This window comes from Mustelus asterias, chromosome 3 (genome assembly GCF_964213995.1).
Source record: "Mustelus asterias chromosome 3, sMusAst1.hap1.1, whole genome shotgun sequence".
Classification (NCBI taxonomy): Eukaryota; Metazoa; Chordata; class Chondrichthyes; order Carcharhiniformes; family Triakidae; genus Mustelus; species Mustelus asterias.
Window position 1 is genome coordinate 150,429,414 of NC_135803.1, and position 24,459 is coordinate 150,453,872.

Genomic DNA, 24,459 nt, shown 5'->3' on the forward strand with positions numbered 1-24,459 from the left:
ATAATCAGGGATAAAGTCGAGAATCCCGATCAATGTATTCTGCTTTTTGCACGGTGGCACAGTGGTTAGCACTGCTGCCTCACAGCGCCAGGGATCTGGGTTCAATTTTGGCCTTGGATGATTGTGTGGAGTCTGCACGTTCTCCCTGTGTCTACATGGGCTTCTTTCGGGTGCTCCGGTTTCCTCCCACAGTCCAAAGTTGTGCAGGTTCGGTGGTTTGGCCATGCTAAAGAGTCCCTTAGTCACCCAAGATGTGTAGGTTAGATGGATTAGCCATGGTAAATGTGTCAGGGTATGGGGATAGAGCAGGGGAGAGGGTCTGGGTAAGATACTCTGTCAGAGAGTCGGTGCAGACTCAATGGGCCGAATGGCCACATTCTACACTGTGGAGATTCTATGATTGATTCTATGAAAGAAACAAAATCAACTCTAGTTAACTGACAGACCTTCAAGTTTTAGCTTGAATGTACTTCCCTCGGGCAAGACGTAATCAAAATGTTGTGTGTCGTCCATTTTCCCTTTTTAACAATCTCGTGAATAAAATGGGGCACATTTGGGCATTCTAACAAAAGAGAAATAGTTCGATTGGAGGATTAATCACCTGTTAGGACAGTTTCTTCAAATCTTTATACAAGGACAGAATAACAGGTTTCTGTGCTTTCCTACCATCCTCAGCTAAAATAAAAGCTATGAAGTATTTTCAAGGGAAAATTAAACTTTTCGTTTTGCGTAAATGTGAGCCCCATTCCCGAGAAGTGAGCGAATAAGGTCGGCTTATACTCTGGAGAGAAGGGAATTGAGGAATATAATGTAACGGTAGAGGTGATCCAGGAAAAATAAAGGATCCAACAGTAAATTTCCTTGTTCTGATCCAAGTATTCTGTGGCGTACAGCGTGCTCTGTTTACTGGTTACAATGTGGTATATTATCTACAGCAGTTTGCAGTATGAAGCCTGTCCTGAACCTGGATTTCTGTCACACAGATTCCCAGAAGCTGACTTGGATCTGTGGATCGGTGGATGTGATTGTCAGTAACCCTCCATACGTGTTTCATGAAGATATGTCTGGGCTAATGCCCGAGATCCTCAGGTAAGTCAGTCAGAACATATTCTCCACACTTCCACTGTGTTCACGTGGACGCAGTGATTGGCACTGCTGCCTCACAGCTCCAGGGACCCAGGTTCAATTCCAGCCTCGGGTGAATATGCCCCACTTGGACCTCTGCCCACTGCATCTGGAGTCTTCTTGTAAACAACGTGGGTCCCTTTGACCCCCTTGTTTGTGAGCTCTTCATGCAGTCATGTCAGTGTCCAGCTCTCCTCCCCTCGGTCTTCCCTCTGTCTTCCACTGTTCATCTCCTTCATCCACCCCCTTGCCCCTCTGCCTGCCACCATGAGCCCTCGCTCTCGCCCCACCTCCCCATCCTTCCACAGGTCTTCTTCCACATTGCCCCCCTTGTCTTCATCAGGTGACCCACCATCCAGCCCACCCACCTCGCATTCCACCCCTGCTCGAACTTCACACTTGGTTGTTGTGGCTGTGTGAGTCCTGCAGCACAGTACTGTCCAGACGCTAGGGTGTGGAACCGTGGGGAAGGAGACCACTGTACTTCCCAACACCAGGCACAGTGCTGATTGGACTCGGTGACACAGGAGGGTCCATGGGTCCAGCAGCACGGTGCTGTCCACGAAGACTAGCCTGGCATGGAGATGGAGGCAGGAACCAGTCTGCCCCGGCACAGTGGCAGAAAGTTGTTGCGCTCATCTCAAAGTCTCTTAGGAAATGAGGACCATCTTGTGCATCCCACTTTTTAGCAATTGGGTTTTAGATCGAAGTAACCTTACTCTGACGTGACGCAAGTTCAGAAGGCCTGATGGGATTCCAGCGGGTAACTATTTTAATGAGCGTTCATGAGATGCAAATAAATACAAATTTCCACCAGCCAGCAGGAAGCCTAATCTGCCCTTAACCCGCCATTGGAGAATTGTAATGTTATTTTATGTTGGCAGGTTTCCGACTTTCTGGCTCTCGCCACATCCTCTGCTCCCGCTGGCCACCAAACCCGCTGCAGGCGGGATTGGAGAATTCCGCCCTCATAGAAATCATAGAAACCCTACAGTACAGAAAGAGGCCATTTGGCCCATCGAGTCTGCACCGACCACAATCCCACCCAGGCCCTACCCCCATATCCCTACATATTTACCCACTAATCCCTCTAACCTACGCATCTCAGGACAGTAAGGGCAATTTTGAGCATGGCCAATCAACCTAACCCGCACATCTTTGGACTGTGGGAGGAAACCGGAGCACCCGGAGGAAACCCACGCAGACACGAGGAGAATGTGTAAACTCCACACAGACAGTGACCCAAGCCGGGAATCGAACCTAGGTCCCTGGAGCTGTGAAGCAGCAGTGTTAACCACTGTGCTACCGTGCCGCCCTGTGTGTTCATTTTATAATCGTAAAGAAAAATTGCAATTGAAGAGTCGTAAGAACGTGGAACGCACTAGCACATGGAGTGGCTGAGCTAAATAGTACTGATTTGTTTAAGGGGAAACTCAGATGGAGTATAAACACCACATCGTGATGAATTTCTCTGCTATAGGTTCTAGGTCAGATTCTATGAAGATAGATAAAGATTTTGGGTTTAGATCCTAACTCATTCTGAAGAAGGGCCAGTCCCTAACTATTATCCTTGCCTTTAATCTCTACAGATTGTGAATGAAAAAAGAGCTGTGTACTTCTATCATTTCCTTTTTATGTTTTTATTTCATAAGATAACTGGAACATCTTAGAAATCTTAGAAACCCTACAGCACAGAAAGAGGCCATTCAGCCCATCAAGTCTGCACCGACCACAATCCCACCCAGGCCCTACCCTCATATCCCTACATATTTACCCACTAATCCCTCTAACCTACGCATCCCAGGACACTAAGGGCAATTTTAGCTTGGCCAATCAACCTAACCCGCACATCTTTGGACTGTGGGAGGAAACTGGAGCACCCGGAGGAAACCCACGCAGACACGAGGAGAATGTGTAAACTCCACACAGACAGTGACCCACAAGGTGAAAATGAAGCCGACCCCAGTAATTGGGGTAGGGTTGGCACATTAGCCATTGCTCCACCTCCCAACTTCTTCATCAGAACACAGGGCCCGAGGCAGAAGTCAGGGCTAATAAAATCTGAGAGGACAAAACCCCTTCTTCACATTCGGGCTTTCCCTGTAATAGTTATCAGCTTCAGGAAATAATAATTAATGTCGTAAAGTCTGGTTGCAATCTAATTTAATGAACAGTATTTCAAGACAAAATACTTCAATATACATCAAATGTTCAAACCAAAGTGAGTGTCACTCCAGTGAAAAGAACTCGGTTTACCATCCCCTGTTCAGGGACCCAGGCTCAATAAGCAGCAATCCCTTCCATCTCCTTATGGGACGAGGATGGATGTGTTAAAAAGATGTACTTGTGAGATGTGGGCGGCACGGTAGCACAGTGGTTAGCACTGCTGCTTCACAGCTCCAGGGACCTGGGTTCGATTCCGGCCTCGGCTCACTGTCTGTGTGGAGTTTGCACGTTCTCCCCCTGTCTGTGTGGGTTTCCTCCGGGTACTCTGGTTTCCTCCCACAGTCCAAAGATGTGCAGGTTGGGTGGATTGGCCGTGCGAAATTGACCCTAGTGTCAGGGGATTAGCAGGGTAAATATGTGAGGTCACGAGAATGGGGCCTGGGTGGGATTGTGGTCGGTGCAGACTTGATAGGCTGAATGGCCTCCTTCTGCACTGTAGGGATTCTATGATTCTAAATGCCAGTGGTTGTTAATATCTCTCAGGATCGTAAGGTTGAGGAGCATGCAGCAAGGCATGATGATTTTGAAGGTGTTGGCTGGGTGATATTGAAGAAGTTCAGTTTGATCCATCAAGACCACATAAATGCTGCTGAAAATGCCTATGATTGCATTGAACAATGAGTCTGGTAGCTGAGCACATCTTATATCTACACTCAAAGAAGTTCATGAGCGCCAGATAGCTTTCCTCAGCCAGGACATTTTATGATCCTTATAATTACACTTTCTAATAAATAAACTTGCGGAATTTTACTGGCACATCCGCCCGAGGTTCGTACGATCCCACCCAAGGCCAATGGAGAAAGACATTCTCCGAGCCTCGTCCGCCCCCGGAATCAGGGCTCCATGCCAGTTATTTTGCATGACATTATTTTAAAAGACAAAAGTGCTGGTGCGATAAGTGGCAAAATACTGCGGATGCTGGAAATCTGAAATAGAAACAGAAAACGCTGAATAAACACAGCAGGTCTGGCAGCTTCTGTGGAGAAAGAAACAGAGTGAATGGTTCGAGTCTGTATGACTCTTCTTCCGAGCTGGTGTGTTACAATTTAGTCGGAGTCTGACACTGAGTTGTTGTTGTAACACGCACTTTTACATGCATGCAGTCTGGAGCTATGAATAGTGATGATAGTGGCTCCAATGATCTTTCTGTCAATAGCTGAACAGGATCCCCTCTTCCTGCCTGTCATTGGTACATGTTGGAAAGATTTGCAGGTTGATACTCAACCTGTTTGGGTGCTTTATGAACACATCCTTCTCGGCTGTCAAGTTCAATTATGAGACTCGAACCCAGAGATTCTGGCAGGGACGTAACCCACTGCACCATGAAACTTACAGATAGAATGCTGTCTACCCATAAATGCTGTTTCAAGATATACTCAGGAAATTTAGGCTATTAAAAGAGAAATATGACATCTCAAAAAGGGAGGGAGGAAAATCACCATTACTCCCTCAGAGCTGTTTCTGATCACCCAAAAAACTCCTGCCAGTCATTTGTGGTTGCTTTGAACTTCTAAGTTTTAAAGTTTATTTATTAGTGTCACAAGTATGCTTACATTAACACTGCAATGAAGTTACTGTAGAGTCCATCAAACAGATCATTCTTTTAACCGAGGAATCCTGATAGCACTAGCCACCTGGAAACATCAGGGAGAAAATAGCATGACATCATTCAGAGCAAGAAAGGAGAAGCAAGGGAATCTTAAGAGGATAAAATCCAGAATTTTATGCAAGCTTTTCCTTCACCAGATATGAAGACCATGATGCACTGGATGGTGGAGCAGATGGATTGGATGTCATCAAAGCGATCCTGCAGCTTGCTCCTACTGTTCTTAAGGATCATGGGTAAGTGTGGATTGTTATCATTTTACATTCCAGCGTGAATGAAGTGATGGAAGACTTCCTTTCATTTATTATTTATTGCAATTCACAACCTTTGGCACAATATGTACAGATGCACCCACTGTGATTACAGCAGCAGCCTGCCCTGTTTTGATTCTATATAAGTTGTAGCTAACCATATGCAGGTTGTGGACATTGATTAGGTTGTTATATGAGCACATATAAAGAGACACTTATTGACACTGGTATGGTTGGGTTAGAAAGTATGTACATATAATGTTTCACTCTGTGAATAAGTCTAAACTGAGTAAGGATTGGTTCCAGTTCCATTCTTCACCCACTAGCTATCAGGAGTAACAACCTGAAACCTCTCTCACTGAGCAGGAGAGGACCCATAATGTCATCGGGAACATCATCACTTCCAAGTTCCCTTCCACACAATTGTGTCTTGGATGTATATCCTGGATATTGATCCAGCAACAATGAAGGCATGGTGATATATGTCCAAGTCAGGATGGTGTCAGTACTTGGAGATGATGACGTTACTATGAACTTGACACACGGTATTGGAAAAGTATTATTATTTTCACAGCTTAATCTAATTCTATGGCACGGTGGCACAGTGGTTAGCACTGCTGCCTCACAGCGCCAGGGACTCGGCTCCAATTCCGGCCTTGCGTGACTGTCTGTGTGGAGGGGAGGATGGCTGAATCGAGGAACAGATTTTTTCTTGAGGCTGCTAGCCTTTTCCCTCTGGGTTGCTGACATCCTGCCCTGTATGGTGAAGACAGGTGGGCTGGAGAGGGTGAGATGAGTGCGCTGGACTGGTATTTAAATATGACACCTTGACCTTTGAATCTGTGGACGGACGAATCAGCTGCCGGCCCGGCAGGCGAGTTGGAGAGGAACTCATCTTTGCATAATTAATGAGATTTCAAGTGCAGAATTTGGCATGGGATTCTGCCATTCTAGCAATTGGGAAAGGTGCTGCCAGAGCCATCTGCTTCACACTTAGGGGGTGATTCGCTGGCCGCCCGCGCTCATGCGCAGATTGCACTGGGGCCACATGGGGCCGGAGATTTGCAGGGAGGGGCCATTGCGTGTTTAGCGCCAAGGAGAAGCTCTTTTAGGATTCTCCCCACCCCCAAGCATGACGTAACCCAGCGAGAGCGGGAACCAGATTAACGTATTTAAATCATCATCAATATGCTGTGACGGCTTTAAGCCAGATTCCCCCCGCTCCAGGGATTCCCCAACCCTCGGAGGGGGCAGTGGGAACCTGCCACCAATCAGCGCTGGTTTCCAAAAACAGAAACCAGTCATGAAGGCCATGCCAAGGGGCTCAGAGGCGGGTGGTCAGGGAAATGGCTGGATAGTGCCTAGTTCAGTGAGGATCTACCCAGGCTCCAAAAGAATTTCTAAGTGTGGTTGAATTGTTAATTGAAACGCACTGAACCACCCGACAGGAATCTCACCGGTTTTCCGGTAAGTCTACAAGATTATGAGGGGCATGGACAGAGTGAATAGTCAGAAGCTTTTTCCCAGAGTGGAAGAGTCAATTACTCGGGGGCACAGCTTTAAGGTGCGAGGGGCAATGTTTAAAGGAGATGTACGAGGCAAGTGTTTTACACAGAGGGTGGTGGGTGCCTGGAACTCGTTGCCGTGGGAGGTAGTGGAAGTGGATATGGTAGTGACTTTTAAGGGGTGTCTTGACAAATATATGAATAGGATGGGAATAGAGGGATATGGTCGCTGGAAGGGTAGGGGGTTTTAGTTAAGTCGGGCAGTGTGGTTGGTGCAAGCTTGGAGGGCCGGAGGGCCTGTTCCTGTGCTGTAATTTTCTTTGTTCTTTGTTCCCACTGGGGACAACATTGAGAAATAATTTGGGAGAATTGCACCCAAAATAGAGAATTCCGTCCTGAAAGTTCTGGAAACATGTGTGCAGGGCAGGCAGCGTCTGGGGAGATAGCGTTGACACTGTTTCAGATCGATAACTGTTCATCAGAAGGTATCTTTCTTTCCATTTTTATTTCAGATTCCAGCTTTTCCATTTTACCTACAAGCTGTCTTTCTGTCTGCTCTTTCTTCCGCACACCTTCTACTCAGCCTTTCCCCAACAGGAGCAGGAACGGGATTAGGACTTTTTCAAGATTGCAGATTGTGCAGGAGTTTCTTTAATGTTGAAATGACAGATTTCACTGGAAAACAAAATGACATGAATGGATTGATTTATGGTTTTGGCGATAGATCAGATCAGAGATTAGATAGGTTTCACTTTCATTTGATCAGTGCCAGAGGGCTGTTACGAAGCGGATGCTTTTTCTCCTCTTACTGGGAAGCATGGATAACAGTCCAGATAAGCTGGACAACACGTTCCTGTCAGCATTGCTGAGTCCAAAGTAAACAGAAATGATGTACATGTGTAGGACGTACAAGGCCTTTCTAGAAACTAATTCACTCAGTTCTTATTAATCATTTGTGAGGCTGCAGTGCCAACGATATCGCAAAGATATTTTTTATTCCGCTGTCCCTTTTGGAACAGATACTTTTTCTCATTCCCATACTACATGTGAGCAAGGTATACCGATTAAAAGTCTATTTATTAGTCACAAGTAAGGCTTACATTAACACTGCAATGAAGTTACTGTGAAATTCCCCTAGTCACCACACTCCGGCGCCTGTTCAGGTCAATGCACCCAACCAGCACATTTTTCAGAATGTGGGAGGAAACCCACGCAGACACGGGGAGAACGTGCAGACTCCACACAGACAGTGACCCAAGCCAGGAATCGAACCCGGTCCCTGGTGCTGTGAAGCAGCAGTGCTAACCATTGTGCTACCGTGCTGATTAGTCATTCCAGGAAGCATCTCAGTTGAGGGGAATACTTTTGAGGAACAACATTTATTTTTCCAGAGTGTGGAAGAGGTGGCGACAGATCGTAGACTCACTGATTTGATTGATTTGATTTATTATTGTCACATGTATTAACATACAGTGAAAAGTATCGTTTCTTGCGCGCTATACAGAAGCATACCGTTCATAGAGTAGGAAACGAGAGAGTGCAGAATGTAGTGTTACAGTCATAGCTAGGATGTAGAGAAAGATCAACTTAATGCAAGGCAAGTCCATTCAAAAGTCTGACAGCAGCAGGGAAGAAGCTGTTCTTGAGTCGGTTGGTACATGACCTCAGACTTTTGTATCTTTTTCCCAAAGGAAGAAGGTGGAAGAGAGAATGTCCGTGGTGTGTGGGGTCCTTAATTATGCTGGCTGCTTTGCTGAGGCAGCGGGAAGTGTAGACAGAGTTAGTGGATGGGAGGCTGGTTTGCGTGATGGATTGGGCTACATTCACGACCTTTTGTAGTTTCTTGCGGTCTTGGGCAGAGCAGGAGCCATACCAAGCTGTGATACAACCAGAAAGAATGCTTTCTATGGTGCATCTGTAAAAGTTGGTGAGAGTCATAGCTGACATGTCAAATTTCCTTAGTCTTCTGAGAAAGTAGAGGTGTTGGTGGGCTTTCTTAACTATAGTGTCAGCATGGGGGGATCAGGACAGGTTGTTGGTGATCTGGACACCTAAAAACTTGAAGCTCTCGACCCTTTCTACTTCGTCCCTGTTGATGTAGACAGGGTCATGTTCTCCACTACGCTTCCTGATGCTGATGACTATATCTCCTTCGTTTTGTTGACATTGAAGGTGAGATTATTGTCGTTGCACCAGTTCACCAGATTCTCTATCTCATTCCTGTACTCTGTCTCGTCATTGTTTGAGATCCGACCCACTACAGTGGTGTCGTCAGCAAACCTGAAAATCGAATTGGAGGGGAATTTGGCCGCACAGTCATAGGTGTACAAGGAGTACAGTAGGGAGCTGAGAACACCGCATTGTGAGGCACCGGTGTTGAGGATGACCGTGGAGAAGGTGTTGTTGCCTATCTTTACTGACTGTGGTCTGTGAGTTAGGAAGTTCAGGATCCAGTCGCAGAGGGAGGTGCCGAGGCCCAGGCCACGGAATTTGGAGATGAGTTTCGTGGGAATAATTGTGTTGAAGGCTAAGCTGTAGTCAATAAATAGGAGTCTGACATAGGTGTCCTTGTTATATAGGTGTTCCAGGGTTGAGTGCAGGGCCAGGGCATCTGCTGTGTACCTGTTGCGGCAGTAGGCAAACTGTAGTGGATCCAGTGATCCACTGTGGTGGTCATCTTTCAAAATTCTATAGACTTTGGAATGGTTCCTGCAATGTAACCTCACTGTATAAGAAAGGAGGGAGGGAGAGAATGGGAAGCTACAGACCTGTTGGCCCTGACATCAGCAAAATACTAGAATCCATACAAAGGATGTGATAACGAGACAATTAGAAAATAATTATCTGATTGAGCACAGTTGACATGGATTTGTGAGAGGGAAGTCATGTTTGACAAAACTGTTGGAGTTTCTTGAGGATGCTACTCGTGGAATAGATAAGGAAGAACCAATGGACGTGTATTTGGATTTTCACAAGGCTTTCAATAAGGTCCCAGACAGGAGATTAGTAAATAAATTAGAGCGCATGAGATAGGGATTAATATACTGACATGGATTGAGGATTGGTTAATGGACAGAAAACAAGAGAGTAGAAATAAATGGGTTATTCTTAAACTGGTAGGCGGTTACTAGTAGAGGAACACTGCTTGGGCCCCAGCTGTTTACAGTTCAGATCAATGATTTGGATGTGGGTCCAAATATAATACTTCCTAAGTCGTAGATGACATAACACTAGGTGGAAATGGATGTTATGCGCATGATGCAAAGAGGCTTCAAGGATATTTGAGCAGGCTAAGTGAGTGGGCAAGAAGGTGGCAGATGGAATATAATGTGGAGAGGTGTCTACTTTGTTAGGAGGAAGGGAGGTGCAGAGTATTTCTTAAATGGTGATAAGTTGGGAAGTGTTGTTGTTCAAAGGGACCTGGGTGTCCTTGTTCATGAGTCACTGAATGCTAACATCAAGATGCAGCAAGCAATTAGGAAAGCAGATCGTACGTCAACCTTTATTCTTTATCCTTTATTCCAAGAGGAATTGAGTATAGGAGTGAAGATATCTTATTTCAGTTGCATAGAATTATGGTGACCAAGCCTGGAGTATTGTATGCAGTTTTGGTCCCTTCCCCAAGGAAGGATATAGTGCAGCAGAGGTTCTGGGATGGCAGGACTGTCCTACGAGGAGCTATTGAAGAAACTAAACCTGTATTTTCTATATTTTAGAAGAATGAGAGGTGATCTCATTGAAACTTAGAAAATACTTCAGGGGGTAGACAGGATAGATGCAGCGAGGATGTTCCCTTGGCTGTGTGTTGAATCAAAGGACATAGTTTCTGAATAAAGGGCAAGCCATTTTGGACTGACATGAGGAGGAATTTCTTCATGGAGAGAATTGCAAAACTTTGGAATTCCTCCAAGCATTGTGGTACCTCTGTCATCGAATATGTTCAAGACAAAAATCAATAGATTCCTCAATACTAATGACATCAAGGAACATAGGAAAAGTGCAGAGTGGAGGTAGATGCCATGATCTATTTGAATGTCACAGCAGGCTCAAGGGGCTTAATGGCCTACTTCTATGTTTCTCTAATGTCTTATACCTTCAGAACGTAAGAAGTGCAACATAGCCAGTGAATTACAGGCCCTACTGTATTGTTACACATGAAAGTACAGCAGCCAATTTGCTACATAGGACACTTCCCTGTTCTTCAAATTGTCTTTTATCTATCTGAAATGATAGGTGTTTCAAATCTTAGCAATGCAGTAAAGTGTTAGCCATAGAGTTGTATCCATAAACCTTTAACACTGAGAGGAGACAGCGGTGAAGTGGTAATGTCACTGGACTAGTAATGCATTGGCCAGGGCTAACCTTCTGGAAAGAAGGGTTCAAATCTCACCACGGCTGGTGGAATTTAAACTCAAGTAACAATCTGGCATTGAAAAGCTCACCTCAATAATGGTGATCATAAACTATTGTTGATTATTCAAAAAGAAAATCTGGTTTACTAATGTCCTTTAGGGAAGGATGTGCTCTAATTTTGGTTACTAACATCTTGTGTGGGACCTTATCGGAAGTTTTCTGAACATCTGAATATACCATATCTACTGGTTCCCCTGTATCTATTCTGATGGATGTATCCTCAGAAAAACTCCAAACAGGTTTCACAGAATCACAGAATACTACAGTGCAGAAGAGGCCCTTCAGCCCATCAAGTCTGCACCGACGCATAAAATGCCCTGACCTGCCCACCTAATCCCACTTGCCAGCACTTGGCCCATAGCCTTGAATGTTATGGCGTGCCAAATACTCATCCAGGTACTTTTTAAAGGATGTGAGGCATCCCGCCTCCACCACCCTCCCAGGCAGCGCATTCCAGACCGTCATCACCCTCTGAGTAAAAAGCTTTTTCCTCACATCCCCCCCAAAACCTCCCACTCCTCACTTTTAACTTGTGTCCCCTCGTAACTGACCCTTCAACTGAGGGGAATAGCTGCTCCCTATCCACTCTGTCCATGGCCCTCATAATCTTGAACACTTCAATCAGGTCGCCCCTCAATCTTCTCTGCTCCAACGAAAACAACCCATGTCTATCCAATCTCTCTTTATAACTTAAATGTTCCATCCCCAGGCAACATCCTGGTAAATCTCCTCTGCACCCCTTGCAGTCCATTCACACGCTTCCTATACGGGGAGAAGGCAGGAGAATGGCACTAGGTAAATTTCTTATTTGGAGAACCAGTACAGACGGGATGGGCTGAATGACCTCCTTCTGCACCGTAACACTTCTTTGATTCTGAAGCTGGATGTAAACCCATAATCTTCTGACTGAAAGGTCAACGTCTGAATTCAGCAGAGCCTATCCAGCTAAGCCTGTCTGGCTTTTCGAGGCTGTTTTTTTTTTAATGCTTTCAACACCCTCCTCAGCACTTCTTGCAAATGGAGAAGGAAGGATTATATTTACCCTGGAGCCGACAGGGTTTCTCGCTGCTTTTTGTGGGAACTTGCTGAGTGAAAATTTGGCTGCTGCATCTCTTTACACTGTGACCAATGGCCACCTCCTGTGCTGCACAGTTCCAGGTAAAACAGTCTGCCAATTTGTTGTTCCCCTTTTAATTATATTGACAAAGTCAAGATCCATCTCCCCACAGCAATGCTTCATCTGTTCATGATTTTTAAGAGGATTTATGCCATCTATTTTTTAAAACATTACCATGACGACAGGGGATTAAGGATGTTGACTGAAGTTGTGTGAACAGAGATGGTTAGTAGCCACTAATTTATCCTTCCATTGGGTGGCGCTGGACACAACTGTGGACTGAAGGAAAAGAGTAAAAGACAGCGACAGATTATTTTGAATGATAATTTTCTTTTTTCCTCAGGAATGAAATGAACGGGAAAACTATGAATCCCCAAAAAAAGAAGCTTTTAAGTCTAAAAATAAGTTTTAAGTCTAAATTTATTTATTAGTATCACAAGTAGGCTTGCATTAAAGTTTTTAAAGTTAAAGTTTATTTATTAGTCACAAGTAAGGCTTACATTAACTCTGCAATGAAGTTACCGTGAAAATCCCCAAGTCGCCACACTCCGGCGCCTGTTCGGGTACACTGAGGGAGAATTTAGCACGGCCAGTGCACCTAATCAGCACGTCTTCCGGACTGTGGGAGGAAACCGGAGCACCCGGAGGAAACCCACACGGACGTGAGGAGAACGTGCAAACTCCACACAGACAGTGACGCAAACCGGGAATTGAACCTGGGTCCCTGGCGCTGTGAGGCAGCAATGCTAACCACTGTGCCACCGTACTGCCCCACTGCAGTGAAGTTACTATGAATAGGCTACAACTTATCCAACATGGAGGGGGTAACTTCACTGTAACACTGAAGGGTACAAACTGATCCAGCTGGATAATTGGGAATAAAATGAGGGGGGGGGGGCAGTATGACTGCTGTTGGGGGACAGTGAAGGGGGATGTTGATGATCTGTATTTCCCTCCCAGTAGGGACCAACCCCCTACCCCACCCTCCACATCCACGCATCGCCATTGAGGCCACTGCTGCTTCTGATGGCCATGCAGTGAACAAGGCCTGACCAACTGTTCCATATCTGACAAGATTATCCCATAGTTTTACCCTTTGTCCTATGCCCCTTACATTGTCTTCCCAGAATGCCTTTTGTGCCTTGTTTCCAGAGCAGCAGCCAATCACATCTTTGTCCCCACCAACCTCATTCTCATGTATGTTCCAAATGTCCCATAGTTTTTTTTCACTCAACAGTCAGGTCTGCACGGTAGCACAGTGGTTAGCACTGCTGCCTCACAGCACCAGGGACCCGGGTTTGATTCCCGGCTTGGGTCGCTGTCTGTGTGGAGTCTGCATGTTCTTCCCGTGTCTGCGTGGGTTTTCTCCAGGTGCTCCGGTTTCCTCCCACAGTCCAAAAGACGTGCTGGTTAGGTGGATTGGCCATGTTAAATCCTCCCTCAGTGTAACCCGAGCAGGTGCCGGAGTGTGGCGACTAGGGGATTTTCACAGTAACTTCATTGCAGTGTTAATGTAAGCCTACTTACGACACTAATAAATAAACTTAAACTTTAAACTAAGTGAAGGGATTGTCACTCCATGATCACGGGCAGGAAGTTGTGGCCTTTTTAAAATCAGTTTATTTGCCTTCATTTTCAGAGGGCACCTCTATTATGAGCCACACTTCCCTCTCCTCCCTCTCACTCTCTCTCTCTTTCTGATTTTGGATGCTTTTCAGGCCAGCCAGATGGCCCCCCTAGAGAGATTTTGGGACTTTTGCACATATTAAAAAGGGGCCTCATCCTTGTTGCAGGATCCCTCAGCGACATGGGTTAGCACTGAGCAGAACAGATGTCAAATTTTGTTAGGATTAATGCAGCCACCACCAAAAAGAAGCATTTTATTTACCTATCTTCCTATGGAGCTTTGACAATCAGGATCCAGAGTACTCTGTCTACCCTGTACTGGCCCACAACTATTACCATTCCCACTTGTGATGACTTCAGCCAGCCTAATGAGGTTGGCTAGCTAGAGAATGAACTACCTGATGAGTCTTTCCCAAAGTTAATTTGAGTTAGTTCATTTCTTTGGCACCTTAAAAGAGATACCTGATGAGTCTTGGCGGCACGGTAGCACAGTGGTTAGCACTTCTGCTTCACAGCGCCAGGGACCTAGGTTCGATTCCCGCTTGGATCACTGTCTGTGTGGAGTTTGCACGTTCTCCCCGTGTCTGCGTGGGTTTCCTCCGAGTGCTCTGGTTTCCTCCCACAGTCTGAAGGGCATGCTGGCTAGTTGCATTGACACAAACAGGCGCTGGACTGTGGCGACTAGGGGAATTTCACAGCAACTTCATTGCAGTGTTAATGTAAACCTTGCTTACACAAAAGAAGTACCTGATGAGTCTTAATTGATGGTTAAATCAGGGAGCCTCATGCTCCCTATTTAAAGCAGGTGTGTCAGACTCCCAGCCTGCATTCAGAGAGCTGACTGTGTACAGATGTATGGTGTAAATAAAGTAACTTGGTGACAGGACTTTTGCCTCCGTGGAGTTATTACACCACCCATTCCCTGTCCCCTCCCGTCCACAAGGTCCCAACCCCCAAACTGTGGTTTTGTGCTTAGTTGCAATCCTATTTACAATTCCTTTACCCCTTCCACTTAACCTGGTTTGAGGTCCTTTCATATCTCTCTATAATTTGGTCTTTTTCCTTTGATGAGCTACCCTTGACCTGTACTTTTTCATCTTTTTTAACATTGAACCTAATCATCGTGTGGTCACTGTTTTTGCTAAATCATCTCCTGTATTTGTGTCATCGTATTTGCTCTGTTGCACGACCCAGAATCAGGTCAGATAGTGCTTGCTCCCATGCTGGAGCAGCGGCGGCGATTTTGGCTGGCAAAATGCTCCACTACTTGCATCATACTTCAGACATTTCCCTATCCCAAGCCTCTTTCATATAATGAGAAATCTCCTTGCAATTACACGGGGGAAAAAAGACTAGATTCCACTAAAAATAACTCTGCTACAGTCCATCAGAAAGAAACACAGGGAAATGCTGGAAACACTCAGCGAGTCAGGCATCATTCTTAAAAAGGAGAAATACTGAAACTTATTGCGCAGCTCTACATCAGCTCAGAATAAAGTCAAGTATTATCTTCCACACCTGCTGAATTTTTCTCTGAGTTTTCTTTCTCCTCGGATTGTAACTATTATTACTACCTGACACTCTAATGTGACTACAGATTTCCTCTTGAATTTCCTTTGTCACTCTATGATTTGCAGCAATTGTAAAGAGCAGTAAGAATCAGGATAGTTTTTATTTCTGCCTTGGCTAATTTAAGAGGAAAATGTAAAATGAGTGAAAAGTGAAGGCAGCCTCTTTACAGCGATCTACCCTTTCTCCAGCATTAAAGTGAAGCAGGAATTCTGGCACTTTGAATTTGGACTTGGGCAGGACGAAAAGTAAGAGAACAGCTTGGCGATTTTGTACACAGTCCCAAGATTAGATTCTCCTCTGTAAAAGACCAGTAAGAACAGAACTAGTGACATGAGTACAGCGTTGCTAGAAATTTTTTTATTCATTCGTGGGACATGGGTGTCACTGGCTGGGCAGCATTTATTGCCATCCCTAGTTGCCCCGGGGGCAATTGAGACTCAAACAAATTGCTGTGGCTCTGGGATCACATGTAGGCCAGAGCATGTAAGGACTACAAATTTCTTACCCTAAAGGACAGTAAAGTTAATTTACTAGTCACAAGTAAGGCTTACGTTAACACTGCAATGAAGTTACTGTGAAATTCCCCTAGTCGCCACGGTCCAGCGCCTGTTCGGGTCAAGGCACCCTAACCAGCACGTCTTTCAGAATGTGGGAGGACACCGGAGCACCCGGAGGAAACCCACGCAGACACGGGCAGAACGTGCAGACTCCACACAGACAGTGACCCAAACGGGAATCGAACCTGGGTCCCTGCTGCTGTGAAGCTGCAGTGCTGACCACTGTGCTACCGTGCCGACCCTGTAGTGAACCAGATGGGTTTTTCCAACAATTGACATGGTGATAAGTAGATCCTTAATTCTAAATGTTTTTTATTGAATTCAAATGACACCATCTGCAATGGCGGGATTCGAACCCTGGTTCCCAGAAGATTGGCTGAGTTTCTGGATTAATAGTCTAGCGATAATACCACTAAGCCATCGTTTCCCCCATATTGTCATTTCTTTTTCCTGAGACAAATATTTCTAAATCTATAATTGCATATGGATGTACACCCAGTAAACTTTGGAAGACAGATACGTAAAGGAGGAAGATAATGTTTAACACTCCAGTTAAATAAATAAATAACACCGCCAGCTCTTGCCAAATGGGAATTAGCTTTTTAATTTTCAAGAACGGTCATTTTTAATAGTCCAGTTCTTACCAGGAAATCTACATTGATGTTTCACATCAGGTTCCACTTCTGAATACTCAATAGTTGTTAAACATTTATTTAAATAAACATTTGATAAGGTACAGGATGTGCTGATTTTTATCATGCTGAATATGCAGAGAATTAAGAATATTACCCTAAAATAGCTGCAATTATATTAAATTTAGATCGAACACTGCTGATCGTGTTCCAGTTGCCTCTGGTACATGCACCATCACTTGCCAAACCAAATTTCTCGAAAGCTTTTTGTTATGAACCTTTCAGTTGAATGGTACTGACCATGTTGGCTAATGAACTTGATTACAGAATGCTTCGCTTCCAACAAAGGAGTCCATGTTTCATGAGTGCAGCAAAGAGGAAAGTGAGCAACACTAACCTGCATTTATACAGAGCCTTTTTAATGTGGTAAACGTCATAAGACATTTTACAGGAGTGCCAGCAAACAAAATTTGATATCAAAACCACATCAGGAGAACTTAGAACAGAGGACTAAAGCTTTGTCAAAAGGCAGGTTTCAAGGAATGTCAAAAGACATTCGTGTCACTGTCCGTGCGGTGTCTACACGTTCTCCGCCTGTCTGCGTGGGTTTCCTCCGGGTGCTCCAGTTTCCCCTCACAGTTCAAAGATGTGCAGGTTAGGTGGATTGGCCATGCTAAATTGACCCGAGTGTCAGGGAATTAGCAGGGTAAATATATGGGGTTACGGGAATAGAGCCTGGGTGGGATTGTGGTCGGTGCAGACTCAGTGGGCCAAATGGCCTCCTTCTGCACTGTAGGGATTCTATGAAGATTTTTAAAAATTTTGACACTGAGCCACAAGAGGAGATATTGAGATAGATGAGCAAAAGCTTGGTCCAAAGGGGTAGAGTTTTGGAGCATATTACAAGAGGGGGAGCCAGGTAAAGTTTATTTATTTATTAGTCACAAGTAAGGCTTACATTAACACTGCAATGAAGTTACTGTGAAATTCCCCTACTTGCCACAGTTCGGCGCCTGTTCGGGTCAATCCACCCAACCAGCATGTAGACAAGAGAGGTAATTCCACAGTTCAGTGCCTAAGTTGCTGAAGGCGTGGGTGCCAAGGAAATCGGGAATGCGCAGGAGGCCAAAGTTGGACACTTACTTAAGGAACACAAGTCGAACCATAGAAAAAAAAAGTTGGCAACTGAACAGACAGATCCTGTCTTTCCAATGACAATGTGAGATAATTTGCTTATTCTGTTCACAGTCATGCATAAAGCCATACAAAATTAAAGTAGAGGTAATGTTTTCTACGAAATGCGTTGGTGTTACTCTGGTTTGTAAACTGGTCCACCCCACACTGTGTAAATGCAAGTTTGTTCTTTTACTTGCATTCCATCTTTTTTTCTCATCCAAACCAGCAGATTTGTCCAGTCCAATTCTACAGAAGACAGATTCTGACCAAAACGGAATCTAACTTTCCCACATTCCGTAAATTGGAGGTTATGGGAATGGAGGTGGAAAGCGGTAGTATTTTTAAAGGTGACATCAATATTTTTGTGAAATGGACAAGTGTTAATGGACAACAAAGTTGCAACGAGACCACCATTTTACTGTATTTCGACCTTCCACAATTTCCAATTGCAATGCTAACCATGTCGTGACCCCAAGGAAAATCTGACCCATCTCCCAGTGTTTTGAAGTGCGTTGTGATTCTACCATTGGATACTTGAGTTTAGCAGAGGTGGCTGCAATGATGGTCGGAATTTTCCAGCCCACCCCGTTGGCGGGACCTTCTGGTCCACCTGAAGGTGATTTGATTATTATTGTCACATGTATTGGGATACAATGAAAAGTATTGTTTTTTTGCGCGCTATACAGACAAAGTATACTGTTCATAGAGTACATTGGGGAGAAGGAAAGGAGAGGGTGCAGAATGTAGTGTTACAGTAATGTAGGGTAGGTCCATTCAAAAGCCTGATGGCAGCAGGGAAGAAGCTGTTCTTGAGTTGGTTGGTACATGACCTCAAATTTTTGTAAGTTTTTCCCGACGGAAGAAAGTGGAAGAGAGAATGTCTGGTGTGCGTGGGGTCCTTGATTATGTTGGCTGCTTTGCCTAGGCAGCGGGAAGTGTAGACAGAGTCAATGCATGGGAGACTGGTTTGCATGATGGAATGGGCTACATTCACAACCCTTTGTGGTTTCTTGCGGTCTTGGACAGGAGGAATCAGTGACCAGAACACACATTTGAGGTCAGGGTCAAGAGGATCAGAAGTGAGATAAGGGTTGGAATCTGAATCAATAGTAAATTTCAAAAGAGAAAATTAGGTAAATACTTGGAACAGAAATGTTTGCAGGATTTTGGAGAAAGAGCTGGTGAGTGGGACTAATTGCTCACTTCTTTCAAAGAGCGAGAACAGCCTTGACTGGTTAAATGGTCCCTCAGTGGTGCATCCTTCTGTGCTACCATGAGAAGGTAAAGGGCAAATTGATAGAAATGTTCAAAATTATGAGGGGCTTCAGTATACAGAGAAACCATTTCCATTGACAGGAGACAGTAACCAGAGAACACAGATACAAGATAGCTGGCAAACCAGAGGCAAGGTGAAAAGATAAAAGCAAATTATCACAGATGCTGGAATCTGAAACGAAAACAGAAAATGCTGGAAAATCTCAGCAGGTCTGACAGCATCTGTGGAGAGTGAATAGAGCCAACGTTTCGAGTCTGGATGGCCCTTCGTCAGAGAGGACTCGAAATATTAGCTCAAGATGAAAGTTTTTTTTAACACAATGTTTATGGAATATGATTATGGAATACACTGTCTGAAAGCATGATGGCAGCTGATTCAATAATGACTTTCAAAATGGAATTGGATATTACTTGCTAAGGGAAATGTACAGGATTAAGAAAAAGGGAAGGGAGGTGGGATTAGCTCTTTGAACAAACCAGCATAGACACGAACAGCTGAATTACCTCCTCCTCTGTTATATATGATTTGCATAGGATGGCATGGTGGTACAATGGTTAGCACTGCTGCCTCACTACATCAGGGACCTGGGTTCGATTCACAGCTTGGGTGACTGTCTGTGCGGAGTCTGCACATTCTCCCCGTGTCTGCATGGATTCTTTCTGGGTTTCCTCCCGCAGTCCAAAAAACGTGCTGATTAGGTGTATTGGCCATGCTAAATTCTCCCTCAGTGTACCCGAACAGGCGCCGGAGTGTGGCGACTAAGGGATTTTTCACAGTAACTTCATTGCAGTGTTAATGTAAGCCTACTTGTGAAACTAATAAATAAACTTAACTAAAATGGCATTTACCCATGAGGTAAAGTCATTATTTTGGGGGCTGCACTGCTGCCTCACAGCGCCAGGGACCCAGGTTAAATTCCCGGCTTGGGTCACTGTCTGTGTGGAGGTTGCACGTTCTCCCCGTGTCTGCGTGGGTTTCCCCCCGGTGCTCCAGTTTCCCCCCACAGTCCAAAGATGTGCAGATTAGGTGAATTGGCCATGCTAGATTCTCCCCCAGTGTACCCGAACAGGCACCGGAGTGTGGCAACTCAGGGATTTTCACAGTAACTTCATTGCAGTGATAATGTAAGCCTACTTGTGACATTAATAAATAAACTTTACTTTACTTTACAATCATAGAATCTCTACAGTGCAAAAGGAGGCCATTTGGCCCATCGGGTCTGCACCCACAACCCCACATATTTGCCCCACTAATCCCTCTAACCTACGCATCCTGGGACACTAAGGGGCAATTAAGCATGGCCAATCAACCTAACCTGCACATCTTTGGACTGTGGAGGAAACCAGAGGAAACCCGCACAGACATGGGGAGAAGGTACAAACTCCGCAAAGACAGTGACCCAAGCCGGGAATCAAATCCAGGTCTCTGGAGCTGTGAGGCATCTGTGCTAACCACTGTGCCACCGTGCCATCTCATGCTGCACCTAGATCAGGGGGGGTACATCACTGGTGAGCAACAACACTCAGTTCCTTCCCCCCCCCGCCGCCACCCTCAATCCCATTGGTAGAAAACCTAATGCTAAATCTCAAAGAGCTCCTAGCCAATTGCCCTCCCAACTTCTTGATCATTAGCTCATTTTAAGGACAAGTTCAGTAACAGCTTGATTAGTCCTGAGTGTGTTCATGGAAAGTCCCAGGTAATCCCTCAACTTTCCTCAGCTTGGTGTCAATTAAGTTGCTGACATTTGGATGACCAATCTCTCCCCATACCACCGCCACATGGTTTTTCACAAACTTTCCATTTAACTACAAGGTTGGCCTCACTGAGTCCTTCAGAAAAAAAGACTGTTGGATTGTTTACCCAGAGACTTTCCCAGCAGCAGGCTTTATTCCTCTTTAAAACAATCTACTGGTAGTAAATTTAAGAAAAAATAAAGTTATACTGAATTGTTACACTGGCTACGTGGGGGTCTGAGGACTGTCTAGTTGTTTGGAAACTGGAGAGCAGATTCTTAAATAGTACACCTGGGAACATGAAGAAACAGGAAGTCAATAAAATCTTTTAACTGGTAAACCATAAAAAGCTTTTCTTTTAACAGAAACTTGTGGTGGAGTTGAAAATCAGACAGTTTACTACAGGTAAATGTAAAGCTAAGATAATTGCCAAAGATTTTCTTGAAAAAGGCTTATGCATCATAGAATCCCCACAGTGCAGAAGAAGGCCATTCGGCCCATCAAGTCTGCACCAACCACAATCCCACCCAGGCCCTATTCCCATAACATTTACCCTAGTTAGTCCCCCTAACCCTCAGGGGCAATTTAGCACAGCTAATCCACCTAACCTGCACGTCTTTCGGACTGTGAGAGGAAACCGGAACACCCGGAAGAAACTCGCGCAGACACAGGGAGAATGTGTAGACTCCGCACAGACAGTGACCCAAGCCGGAAATCCAACCCGGGTCCCTGGCGCTGTGAGGCAGCAGTGCTAACCACTGTGCAATAATGAAGTCTGTTACAAAATGAGGTGTGGTTTGCAATTTTAACTTCCCTCCCCGCCCCCCCCCCATCCCCACTGAGGGGAGGAGAAGCATCAAAGGACAGGCATCGTGAAAACTTGCCACGCTGAACGTGCTGCCACTTTCTCAGTCCACAGCTTCTCATTTAGCTGGGGGTCTTGAGACTAGAGACCAGAGCTCACTATCTGATTCAGCCCACTGCCATGTTAACATATGTAAGGACCCGGTGATATACAAAGGTACATAGGTAGTTAATTAGCCACAGTCCACCAGGTACCGTAGGCATCTCACTCTATTAGAGCTGCATGGTGGCAGAGTGGTTAGCACAGCTGCCTCACAGCACCAGGATCGGGTTCAATTCCAGCCTTGGGTCACTGTGTGGAGTTTGCACATTCTCCCCGTGTCTGTGTGGGTTTCCTCCGGGTGCTCCAGTTTCCTCCCACACACCAAAGATGTGTAGGTATGGTGGATTAGTCATGCTAATTTGCCCCTTATTGTCCCAAGATGTGTGGGTTAGATGGATTAGCCATGGAAAATGTGTGGGGTTACAGGGATAGGGTGGGGGAGAGGGCCTGGGTTAGATACTCTGTCAGAGAGTCAGTGCAGAATCAATGAACCGAATGGCCTCCTTCTGCACAATAGAGCTTCAATGATTCTACAGATTCTATATTGTTTGAGGGGCACTACTCAACCTCAAGCGAGACCAGGGCAAGGAGGCAGGTCCCAAACCTACAGGACAGAACGGGAATTGAACCTACACTTGGCATTATTTTGAACCACATGCTAGCTATGTCCTTTTAATGTCCAACAGGCGCCGGAGTGTTGCGACTAGGGGATTTTCACAGTAACTTCATTGCAACGTTAACATGGAGTGTGGAGTAGCTGCCAAATTTCCCTGTCCTGTGCCCTCTTCCCTTGCCCAACTCCTGCTCTTGCAGCCCCTGATGGGGGGACATTATGGTTGGGTGGGTGGGTGGGTCCCTGTTTGCTGAAAGCTAAAATCCATCATGCAACTTCATATATAAAAATCAAAGTGTTTAGCTCCCTCCGCAACCTAATGGGTGGACGATACAACATGCTGCTCAATCATATGGATGGGCACAGGATGTGTTGCACCTCACAGTCGGGTATCTTTCTGACACTCAAGATTCCTGAAATGTAGAGCAAGCAACATGTTGGGCGGAGAACTGGAAAAACCAGACTCCGCCAAGAGATTGAACCTCAAGGAGTGGAGCGGTGAGGAGAAAAATGATGGCTGGAATTCTCCGACTGTTCATGCCGGCGGGATTCTCCAGTCTCGCCGGCACAGGATTCTCCAGTCCCGCTGGCAGGACATCCCTGCCCGCAAGTTTCCCGCCGGCATGGGGTGACGTCAATGGGAATTCCCATTGACAGCGGTCGGACCAAAGAATTCCGCCGCTAGCAAACAACGTACCACCTCCCGCCAGCGGGAAACACGCAGCTTGGAGGCTGGAGAATCTCACCCTACACTTTAAGATACATGAATTTACTTGCTAAAATTCTGGGTGTTTTGCTTGATTTTGGACATGTTTCTTTAGTTTCTGTTTCTACTGTGCCAAATGTTTCTTTTATAAAAGCAAGCCAAGCAGAAACTTTATTGACATTCAGGTCCGCTAACTGTCACGTTACAGAAATTTCCATTTAAAACAAATAAATCATGCTTCCCAAACCTATAGCTCTCCAGAATTTATTAGTGTATAATGCTGACTGCCTGGTAATGTTATGCTTTGATGAGGGATTTATGTTGAGTGCAAAAACAGCTCCTTCACAACCGTGAAGGCCCATTCTTTCTGCAGCGTGTGTGAAAGCAACATGAAACTTCTTACTGCTGTACAGCCGTCTCTCTATCCTGTCAGTGTAGACAAGCTCCACAAGCTGTCAATCCACTGTGACCCATGATCACTGGAGCCCAGAAATTATCTGCCAGTATTCTAAATGCACAGCATAAATCACAGAGGAGATCGTTATTCTTTGATTTAGATTCTTACTTCAAAGTATTAATGTACAAAAGATCGTGAATGTAGCCCAATCCATCACACTAATTAGTTTTTAAAGTTTAAAGTTTATTTATTAGTGTCACAAGTTGGCTTACATTAACACTGCAATGAAGTTACTGTGAAAATCCCCTAGCCGCCACACTCAGGTGCCTGTTCGGGTACACTGAGGGAGAATTTAGCATGGCCAATGCACCTAACCAGCACATCTTTCAGACTAACCAGCCTCCCATCCATTGACTCTGTCTACACTTCCCGCTGCCTCGGCAAAGCAACCAGCATAATCAAGGACCCCATGCACCCTGGACATTCTCTCTTCCAACCTCTTCCGTCAGGAAAAAGATACAAAAGTCTGAGGTCACCTACCAACCGACTCAAGAACAGCTCCTTCCCTGCTGCCATCAGACTTTTGAATGGACCTACCTTGCATTAAGTTGATCTTTCTCTACACCCTAATTATAACTGTAACACTACATTCTGCACCCTCTCCTTTCCTTCTCTATGAATGGTATGCTTTGACTGTATAGCGCGCAAGAAACAATACTTTTCACTGTATGCTAATGCCTGTGACAATAATAAATCAAATCAAATCAAAGCAGATGGAGAATGAGTTAATTCAGGTGATAGGAATTGCACGACTGATTAGGACTGTGTGTGAATCCAGTGCAGTTGGTGCCGGTCTTTCAACATTGTAGATTTCATGAAAAATAAACTGTTACAAGGGAAGAGCAATCTCAGGGGGAAAAAATGTTGTTTCTGTCCTCTGTGATGATGGTGAATTATTCCTCTTCATTTTCCTGGACTTTTCCAGGACTGTTGACCAAAATACCCTCCTTCTCCACTCGCT

General features: G+C 45.1%; 1 protein-coding gene across 5 annotated transcripts in view; it reads left to right on the top strand.

Moving 5' to 3' along the window:
• hemk1 (HemK methyltransferase family member 1) overlaps positions 1–24,459 on the top strand; it is a 125,801-nt gene that overhangs the window by 87,322 nt on the left and 14,020 nt on the right. For all 5 annotated transcript variants that reach the window (XR_013497490.1, XR_013497491.1, XM_078209951.1 and 2 more), the window contains exons 8-9: positions 984–1,089; positions 5,098–5,193. Coding sequence is in view for 3 of the 5 variants with exons in the window: in XM_078209951.1 (XP_078066077.1) it covers positions 984–1,089; positions 5,098–5,193 (202 nt within the window). In the remaining 2 variants the exon portion in view is untranslated. The remainder of the gene's footprint in view (positions 1–983; positions 1,090–5,097; positions 5,194–24,459) is intronic.